At 48.2% G+C, this 10,148-nt stretch overlaps 2 protein-coding genes across 2 annotated transcripts; one reads left to right on the top strand and one right to left on the bottom strand.

Annotated features, from left to right (window-relative positions):
• The first annotated feature begins 682 nt into the window (after positions 1-682).
• On the top strand, positions 683-2,917 carry DYNLL1 (dynein light chain LC8-type 1). Its single transcript, XM_057374214.1, has 3 exons — positions 683-758; positions 1,324-1,461; positions 2,538-2,917. Exons 2-3 carry the CDS (start codon positions 1,330-1,332, stop codon positions 2,673-2,675), a joined length of 270 nt encoding a protein of 89 aa, XP_057230197.1. The 5' UTR covers positions 683-758; positions 1,324-1,329; the 3' UTR covers positions 2,676-2,917.
• Positions 2,918-2,969: 52 nt separating this feature from the next.
• On the bottom strand, positions 2,970-7,946 carry COQ5 (coenzyme Q5, methyltransferase). The gene is made up of 7 exons (XM_057374213.1): positions 7,772-7,946; positions 7,257-7,406; positions 6,557-6,781; positions 5,748-5,854; positions 4,070-4,158; positions 3,743-3,854; positions 2,970-3,626 (listed from the first exon to the last, which is right to left on the bottom strand). Exons 1-7 carry the CDS (start codon positions 7,920-7,922, stop codon positions 3,525-3,527), a joined length of 936 nt encoding a protein of 311 aa, XP_057230196.1. The 5' UTR covers positions 7,923-7,946; the 3' UTR covers positions 2,970-3,524.
• Between the last annotated feature and the right edge of the window lie 2,202 nt (positions 7,947-10,148).

The raw sequence follows: 10,148 nt of genomic DNA, 5'->3' as shown, positions 1-10,148 counted from the left end.
GAAGTCTGATAGATTTGATTCATTAGAGGAACAAAGTTAGGAGCTGACTTGATCATACCCAGTAAATATGGGTCAGAGATTTCTATCAGAGGTCAGTTAGTCTGAATTGAAAAGACACAACTGAAAACAGGCAAGTGAACTGGACAGATGATCGAGTGCCATTTACAAACTATGGAACTCCTTCCCTCAGCATAGGTAGGCTTCACTCTCAGTAAAGGGCATATTACTGAACACCACCATGYCAACCAGACCACGGCACTCAGTATCRTGTCCAGTCTTTCCCTAAARATCTCCARGGATAGTSATTCCACCACTTCCCTGGGCAGCCCATTCCAGTGTATAATCCTCCTATCTGTGAAGAAATTGCTCCTCATGTCCAACCTAAACCTCCCCTGGCGCAACAGACGAGTAGCACGGGAGCCAGGACTGGAAGGTTTCCATACACATCCCAAATCTCTATGCTCATCCCAAAACATGCGCCCTGTACTCCGGTCCCTCCCCACAGTCCGCCGGTCGCCATGGGAACGGACGCGGCGCGGGGCATCCCGGGMCGCAAGACAACGCTGAGGTAAAACCCAGTGAGAGCGCCGCGCTGCAGCCAATAGGCGCTCGGGGGCCGGCAGCGCTGACCAATGGGAGCTCGGGGGGCGGTAACGGTGGCGCGCAGMGGGCGGGGCTGAGGCGGGGCTGAGGCGTTGCTAGGCACGCACGGATCAGAGCGCCGCGCCGCCCGCTCCACACCGCGCAGCGCCTGAACGGTGAGGGACGGGGCGCGGGCGGCTCCGGGACAGACTCAGCCATCTCGATATTCGGGGACCTCGCGTGTCCCGGCGGGTCTCCCGTGCCTGGGCTCTTCCCCGGTCGCCGCCTCCGATTTTCCCGTATCCTCGGCGTCTGTCCGCGGGACCCTTCCCCTATAGCCACTCGGGGCTGCGAGCCCTTGGCCGCGGGTGCCGGGCTTCCTTCGCCTCCCTCGGGGGAGGGAAGAGCCGTCGGGACGAGCGATGGAGGGGCCGCGCTCTCTGGCGGAGCTCCCGGGCTGCAGCGGGGCTGGGGAGGGCCGGGAGGGCGGCGGTGCTCGTGTCGCTCCGGCCGGAGAGCGGGCGCTGAACGTGAGGCGGCGTTTGAGCCGCCGCTGCTCGGGCTGTGCCCGGGGCTGTGCCCGTGCCCGGCACTCCCGGCCAACGCTGCCCGAGCACGGCGGTGCCACCGCGCGGAGCCGAGAGCGCGCTGGGAATGACGATACCTGTGGGGCTGCTTGGCAGGTGGTTGTGGCAGGGAGCTGCTCCTAAAACTTTAAATTTTCTTCTTTTCTCCAAGTAGGCAATCATGAGTGATCGAAAGGCAGTGATCAAAAATGCGGACATGTCAGAGGAGATGCAGCAAGACTCGGTGGAATGTGCTACTCAAGCCTTAGAGAAATACAACATTGAGAAGGACATCGCTGCTCACATAAAGAAGGTAAAYGTTTGCTTGTAATGTGCTCATGAAAAATCAATTGGGRAGAACACTGCAAGGCGAGTAGCTCTAGAGGAACGAGTTCTAGAGACACTAGATCATCAAGTTAGACTTTCTCTCCTTCTGTTCCTTTCCCCACCCTTTATGTGGATCTTTCTAGGTCCTTCTGYTTTTCTCTTGTAGTGCCTTACACCTTTTATGCCACTGTCCCATTGTCCAGGTGAACAGTGTGGCACCTGACCGTCCCTGTGACTGATGAGCTGGTACAAGACACTGGCTCTGTGCAGCCTATTTAAAGAGTGGTGGTTTGCTGACCATGTAATAAGTYGGTTTGGTTTTTTCCCTTTTCCACCACATGTAAGACAAGCTGTTCATGCTAACGCTGAACAGATGGTTCATAGCTTACAGTTCGTCACATTTTCTCTCTTACTCCTACTGGGAGTCTGACTGAGCTGCAAGTAGCTGAAGGTTTGGTTGATCAGAACAGAAACTTCCATGTCCTTACAAAAATCTTTTCAGCTGACAGCTGTTATGTACTGGAGTATAAATACACTGACTGCATAGGTTTGCTCACTGTAGACCTGTATACAGGTGTTAATTTATAGGCTGTTATAGGCTGTAGCAGGCTCCTGGCAACAGCATGTCACAAAAACATCATCTCATGAGCAGATGTCAAGGATGTGGTGGAGAATTTTCCATCGAGTGTATTTCAACATCTTATTGCAAAAAACAGCTAATTAAGTCAAAACACTCATTTAGCTGTAGATTCAGAACAAGCAGTGAAGTTCTTACAAGTTATGGTTTGAGATCATGACATGACTTTAGGGGAAAAGTTACTTCCCCAAACGTGTGTTTTAAGATTATTCCTGCTCTGCTTGGAAGCACTTTTTTTTTTTTTTATGACTAAGCAGCAGATGATCCTTGTGCTTAAGAGCATATGTTGCTCCCTAATTGCCTTCTTCCAAAAGTGATAGTTGTTAACAAGTGACAAATCATTGCCAAAAAAAAACCCTCAACCGTAAGATGATATTAGTATAATTACCATGAAAATGCTGACTTTCTCGTTCTCTTTTCTCTAGGAATTTGACAAGAAATACAATCCCACGTGGCACTGCATCGTGGGAAGGAACTTTGGAAGCTATGTGACTCATGAGACCAAGCATTTCATCTACTTCTACCTTGGCCAAGTGGCTATTCTTCTTTTCAAGTCTGGTTAGAACCATGGACTGTTACTGAAACTTGCACCTGGGTACAGGACTGCACACTGAAAACCTTCAGCCTTCCTCGGGAAACAGATCTTGATCTTCAGGTCTTTTGTTGTATTGTTAATGGTCAGGGATTTTGCTGTAGCAGCTGGTATTTTCATTGTGGCTATATAAAAAAGCAAAAGTGTCTTCCTTGTATTTATTTTCTTTCAAAAGATGGCTTCTTTGCTAATAAAATTGTTGGAACAAGTTTATCCCTTTGCCCTCTTGCATTACCCTCTTTATTGCTGTGTTAATGTAGTACAAACATCCCCACATCTATTCCCACACCCCATCCTTTCTCAGGAAACCTTCTTGTAAGACTGATTTTAGTGGAAAAAAGTTGATGCAGAGCCCTTTTATTTCTTAAGCCTTCCATTTGCCTTTGAMAGAAGTAAAGGAGTCATGGGAAAAAATCCTTAAACTCCACATGACAAAGATAACAGCTTCATAAAAGTCCATAGTTACTTCATAAATCCAGGTTATTTCTCATAATACCCTTAAAACTCAGTAAAGAGAAATGGATTTTATTTGAAGACTAATCAGTCTATTTTGRTATCCACACCCAGTGGCAACTGAAGTTGCTTCACTTGTTAGCATTGTTCAGTTTTGGTCATGTCTTTCGCACTTGAAGGGAAGTGCAAGTGTAAGAAACACCACTGGAGTCACTCCTTCCACAGGCTTCTTGGTGGGGAGAGGTAACTTGTGTTCTTCTGAGTCCGGCTGCTGAGCAAGTATCTGCTGCACAAGTTCTTAGAACTCCTCTTGACACCATTAAAATTCCACWGCTTTCATATCCTTTCCGTGTTTTGCTACAGAGACTCAAAGTTTGAAACCTGAGTGAATGGCAACAATGCCAAAGTTTAAATTCTCATAATCCACTTTGAAAAAGCCTGCATCTTCTATCATTGCCTTCAGCTCCTCCTAAAAAAGAAGTGCCATAATTATTAACAATCTGAAGGCCTGTAAACCAGCTGGCCACAAGATTATGCTGGGATTGTGTTTTGTGTGTTAGTGAATTCAGAGAAATACTGCCTTACCTGAGGGGGGAACCGTCGGATGCTCTCCACAAGATACTGGTAAGACTTCCAGTCACCAGCAATAACCTCACCCAAAACAGGGATAACCTGGAAACTGTAGAGATCATAGAGCCTGCACAGACAGACAGCAAATGCAGGTTAAGAGAAACAAGTTTAAAACCAACCCTCTCCAACATGAGCTGGTCTCTGTGCCACTATRCTCCACAGTCTGTAGCTGATTTTAAAAGTGCACCAAGATGTGGCCTCAAAGCGTCTCCATCTCTTATTCTGTGTGAGTACAAGTAAGAGAGCCTTATGACATGGCATAAACCATCACCATTTTCTTACTTGGAAAGCAGAGGGTTGCTGACATGACTGAATTCAAGGCAGAGAAATCTTCCTCCTGGTTTCAGCACGCGATAAGCCTCCTGAAGTGCCTGAGACAAAGCAGATGTGGTAAGTTTCTTTCTGTAGAACAGCACTTGCCTATTATCATGCCATGTGATGTTATCATGCAACTCTGAAAAAATGAGGGGAATTAGGAGTATCCTGACTGGAAATTGCAATATTTACTGTGAAGAATCCCAAGACAAGTAAAATACCGCAAACATGCCACAAACTCAAAGCACAAATACTCTCGCTGTTACATAAATAGAYTTTTACAAGGCTTTGTGTCAAAACTGTGATGTCGGGTTTGCAATTTTTCTTTTCCTACTCCCAGTTGATGAAAATTTGTTGGCACAGCTTTTGTAATTACAGACCAAACACAAAAGGGAGAAGGTGACTCAGCTACAAGAAACTGAAAAAAGGGCATGATAATTTTTTTTAAATCAAAAGAAAAGATTTTACTGTGAGGCACACCCAAAGGTTCAAAGAAGGAACAATACTGAGTTTCAGGTGAGCAATGTGTAAAAAGAGGAAGGAGAAGGAAGAAGAAAATCTTGGCTCCTTTGAAAATCCCATCCTGCATCAAAAAAGAATATCTAACAAGAATCAAGACAAAATGCTGTTTACAACTGTATGTCCTTTAACACAGGAGCAGAGCAGAGTGGTATTCCAGAACCTCTGAAGGTTGTWCATCTGCTTGATTTCAACTGTCCTGTTCCTAAAGGATAAAATATAAACACTACACARGAGCTCTGCAAAAGAWTTGGCAGACTGGATGTGTTTTGTATCAGGGAGCTCTGCTACCAGACTGCTGTATGCATGAAGGCAAAGAGCCTGTGCTTTGGAAGGGCACAGACAAAGCACCAGGAAAAGCCATCCACATTAAGTTCAAAGCCATATGGTTCAARGTGGTTTGGATCCAAATGCTACACCTTCCACAGGAGCTCTGCCAAGGTTGTAACATGCTCTTCCAAAACACAGACAACGAGTGCACCCAGACAGGTGTCACCCCCACAACAACCAGTCCTCCTCAAAGGACAGAGATTGTTTAGAACAAAGGTTACAGCTTATTCTAAATAAAATCTTATCTGTTCTTTATAGGGAGCTCTGCCAGCGTAAAGATGCTGAGCAGAAGTGGGCTGAACAGGTTAGTTCAACAGCTGTGGGGGCAGCAGCCTCCTYCCCACTCTGCTCTGGCAGTTGTGTTGGCTCAGGCAGGGAAACAGAAGGGGACAGGAAGCACTGCACCCATTGCTGGTGGGATATAGATCAGGTGCTTCAGGAAGGTTTGAGATATGCAGACTGACTGCACTGTGCATGTACAGATCCAGCCATGTCGTGAGTCAGGAGAAGGCGAGGAATGACTGTAGCAGACAGCCCTTTGCATTAGGAAGAGACTGTATGGTTTGCCAAGCTGGAAGGATTGGGTGAAACTGGTATAAACCTATCTTTTTATGACAAAGGTRGGGCACTTAATTGCATTCTCCACTCAAACAAGTTGCACACTACATGCCACTTATTTTGAATGTTTCAGGAGTAGACTAGGATCTTCCTTTACCCAAAGGAATTCCTACTTCACTTCCTCTGTAGAATAAAAAATCATCATGATCCTGTGTCAGGATACACTCTGGTAACTTACCAAATCAATACGAGTTACATTTCGGATTCCAAAGGCAATTGTGTAAACATCAAACATATCATCATCAAAAGGCAACTCTTCAGCATTCCCAAGTACCCAGGACAAGCCTGTAGTAAAACACAAGTCACAGAATTGAACTCAGACTGTTCCAGAGAGATTAGAACTTACCATTCTAGTTTAGAAGTGATATTTAAAACAAATGTTTCCTTTTTGCATTTTTGTTGGAGGAAAGACACCTTGGCCTATACTCACGAATCTTTCACCACAGAGTAGTTAATTCTGCAGATCAGCCAAAACATTGTTCAGTACATACATACAGAAGATTTTACCCAAAACTTGCATCATGTGGAAAGCATTGTTAGTTGTCATTTGCTGGTGGCAAAGTTGTAAAAGGAGAATCTCTGCTCAAAGAGTACCTGCAAACAATTATTAATGTCTTGACATGCAACAATGGCCAAAACACATAACACATTTTGCTAGACAGCTTCCACAGACTAAGGAACATGAAAAGCCACACTCTCTCCATCAGCACTATCAGTATGTAATGCAGYTGCAGCTGTGCTGCTTCCCAGCTCCCAAAGGATCAGGATCATATCTATCTGTGGAGCATGGATGTCCAGGTTATTGGTAAGCTCATCATTCCTGCACACAAAATGCACAATCAGTGACTGTGCAACTCGTGCTCCTTTTCACTATGCACAGTTCCCACTGTTGGTGAATGTRCACAGGGAAACAGTGAAAAACACCTCTGCTCCTTACAATTTCTTGCTATCAGGAATGTTACTGCCATGGTACAATGCATTACTTACCTTCAGAGTAGCCAAGATGCTGTGCTTTCTGCTTCCCAACTTTTAACATTTCTCTGTTGATGTCACAGACCACCACTTGGGAATCCCCTAGTGAGCTAAATTTGTCTTTCTGGTAATTCTCAAAAATTTCCTGCCATGACAAATTCTGATGCTGCTTGAGCTTCCTCTGGAGCTGGCGTTGCCGTACAGAACGAACATAATTAATGAATCGAAAGGCGATGTCACCTGTAGTTGTTTTAAAGGAAAGATACACATTTTGGAATGTTTTCTGTCTCCAAGAAGTTGAAACATAAGGTTTTGAACATCCAACAAAGTTAATATTTATTTTTAGTCATATATATTAATAAAACAATCCCCCACACATACTGTATAGACACAGAAAGAGTGTGTGTATATATACATAAATATAAAGGGAACACATTAAAAGCAAGAGTCCAATGACTTTCTACAAATTGTCTTCCACAACATCTCATGGCACTATTATAACACTCTAAGACCTCTGGAGCAAGATATTACAAAACACCAAGAAGTTAGTCAACTTTTCTCTGTGAAAGTCAAGTGGATGCTTCACTAGTTTTAAAGACAGGGAACTGAGGCGGGGGGGGGGGGTGGAAAAAGCTAGGCAACTTACTTCTAAGCAGACTTAAACAGCTGAAAAATAGCATGGCATTGTCATGTGGAACTCACCAAAATTATTTACCTGTTCCCCCAGCAACATCAAGAAGAAATGTTCCTGGGCAAGGGTTCATTTTATGCATGAGGATATCCTTCCACACCCGATGAATTCCCAGAGTCATGGAATCATTCATTACATCGTACTTCTTGGCCACACTTTCAAAGACCTGATAAACTGCAAAGAAAGGACATGGGGATGAAATGCAATTTACTTAAAAATGCTCATGCTTAACTAAAATGTGTCCTTTACTGCCGTGTGGAGGTCTGTCAGTACGTGGAGCTGAAAAATACCACCTGGAAACTCATGACAAAAAAAATGTATGATCGAACCCTATTGAGCCTGACAAAGGTGTCTGAAGAAACACAACCCACTTTCTCGTGCTCAGTGTTATTATTCATCAAGACTCCCGGTAACGCCTCAAAGCAGGKCCCAGCCCCAAGCACGTCCCCAGCACTCTGGAGAACGATCACCGGGTGCCCGGGAGCSCAGCTCGGCTCCGGGCCCAGCCCGCCCTCTCCCGCCGCCGCGGCCGCCCTCACTTTTCTCCCTCCTCTCCTCCTCCGTCACGCTCTGGAAGCCGAAGTGCATCTCCGGTCCCGCGGCCAGACCGCGGAGCGCCCGCAGAGCCGCAGCGGGCCGRGSCAGCAGCGCYCGCCACCGGCACCGGCACCGGCACAGCGCCGCCGCCATCTTCGGGCACCGGCGGGGCGGGACCGCGCTCCGGGAAGTGCCTGCTCCGGCCGGGGATGGACCGGGAGCGGCTCTGCTCCGCAGCCCGAGGGAACGCCAAATCTGCCGGACACRGCCACCGAACCTCCCCCGCTGCTTCGCGGCGCAGCGCAACCTGTGCTTCGAGCACAAACATGACGGGAAAAAAAAAAACCAAAAAAAACAAAACCCCAAAGCCAGCACAAGCCTCAGGGTGTACTTAAATAATTTTGCAAATAGTTTTAACTTTTCTTTATTTTTTTGTTTAGATTTCTAATGTTGCAGTTTCCTGGCTTAAAGTAAAGCCTCGTGGGGAGCAGGACTGARGGTTTGTGGGTTCTGATGAATTGTAAGGAGGAGTGAAAGGTGCCTTGATTGCTATCAGGAGCATTAGGACACACTGGAGGCCTTTTTTCCTCTTTTCTTTTCCAAAATGTGCCCTGCTTATCACTTTATTTGAATCATCCAGGAGTTCTGCCAGCTTTGTAGATACAAAGAACTTACTTAACCCATTCTCAGGAGAGATGACATCATGCTGTTAAAATCAGCCCGGGACTGCATTCCCCGGGCATGGGCTGGGCTCCCTCGCCAGGATCTTCCTGCCTYATTGGGACATTTAGCACCATCATCAGACCACACCATGATTTTTCTCCTATTTTTCTCATATGGTATTTTTAAACTCTTATGTTCTTTGCAGCACAGAGTCTCTCATGCTRTAGTCATGGACACATTTTAGTGACCAGCTGCATTCAGAGTCACAGAACAGTTCACACTGGAAGGGGCCACTGTGGATCATATGGTCCAACTTTCCTGCTCCAGCAGGGTCACCCCAGAGCACATGGCACAGGATTGTGTCYAGACAGTTCTGGAATATCTCCACKGAGGGAGACTCCACAAYATCTYTGGGCAACCTGTTCCAGTGYTCGGTCACTGCACAATAAAGAAATACTTCTTCATGCTCAGGTGGAASYTCCTGRGCATYAGTTTCTGCCTGTTGTCTGCCTCTTGTCCTATTGCTCAGCACCACCARGAAGAGCCTGGTACATCCTTTAACACCCACCCTTTAGAYATTTATATACATTAATGAGGTCCTCTCACAGGCATCTCTTCTAGAGKCTGAACAGGCCCAGCTTCTTCAGCCTTTCCTCAAGCTGAGGGATACTCCAGTCCCTTAACCATCTCTGTTGTCTGCTGTACCCAGTTTAGGTGCTCCATGTTTCTCTTGTCCTGAGGAGCSCATAACAGGACACAGCACTCTGGATGTGCCTCACGAGGGCTGAGCAGAGAGGCAGGATCACCTCCCTGACCTGCTGGCAATGCTCTTCCCGATGCTCCCCAGGATTCCATTGGCTTTCTTRGCCCCCAAGGCCCACTGCTGGTTCAGGGACAGCTTGTTGTCCACCAGCAACCCAAGTTYCATCTCCGCAGAGCTGCTTTCCAGCCGGTCAGCCTTGAAACTGTACCGGTGCTTGGGGTTATTCCTTCCCCTCCTTCCTTCCTGCATTCAGGCAGCTCAGCCGTGAAGAAAAAAAAGCAAGGCAACGGGGAAGGGCTGCGTACGGCCTGAGAGCAAACAGTCCTGGCTGGGCTGGGCTGGCCCGGCGGGGGTCCGGAGCCGCCCCAAGGCCGAGGCCGCCCCAAGGCCGCGCCTCACCGCGCATCACCGCGACTGCCGGTCGCCATGGGAACGGCCGCAAGGCATGCCGGGCTGAAAGAAATTGCTGCGGCAAAACCCTGCGAGAGCGCAGGACAAGGACCAATAAGATCTCGGGGTGATGGTGGCGGTAACCAATGGCTGGCGGTCGGAGCTGAGGGGGCGGRGCTGAGGGCGCTCGGAGGCGCCGCCGGCGCGCGCGGGTCGGTTAAACAGCCGCGGCGGCGGAGCGGAGTGTGTGATTCGCTTGCTGCCGTCCCGCACCCTCACCGGGTCTGCATCCGCACCGCGCCGACACCGCGGCGCCCGCCCGACGGTGAGGGCGCGGCGATTATGGCTTTGAGCGTTGGGCCGGGACCGCTGCCGAGAGGGGCCGAGTCCGTTTTGGGTACTGGGAAGTCTGGCGCTGGGCAGCCCCTGTGCCTGGGCGCTTCCCCGCTCGCCGCCTCCGATTTTCCCACATCCGCAGCAGCTGGCCGTGGSACCCGCTAGCCATGCGGGGCTGCGAGCCCTTGGCCGCGGGTGCCGGGCTTCCTTCGCCTCCCTCGGGGGAG

The sequence above is a fragment of the Malurus melanocephalus genome, unplaced genomic scaffold, assembly GCF_030028575.1.
Source record: "Malurus melanocephalus ecotype Western Australia unplaced genomic scaffold, MMel_1.1 scaffold_219, whole genome shotgun sequence".
NCBI classification, from domain to species: Eukaryota; Metazoa; Chordata; class Aves; order Passeriformes; family Maluridae; genus Malurus; species Malurus melanocephalus.
The sequence above is the reverse complement of the archived record's forward strand: the minus strand, read 5'-3'. Positions and strand labels throughout refer to the sequence as shown.

Bases quoted from the DNA above. Each gene is read 5' to 3' on its own strand.
- DYNLL1 (XM_057374214.1), top strand. From the start codon at position 1,330: ATGAGTGATCGAAAGGCAGTGATCAAAAATGCGGACATGTCAGAGGAG.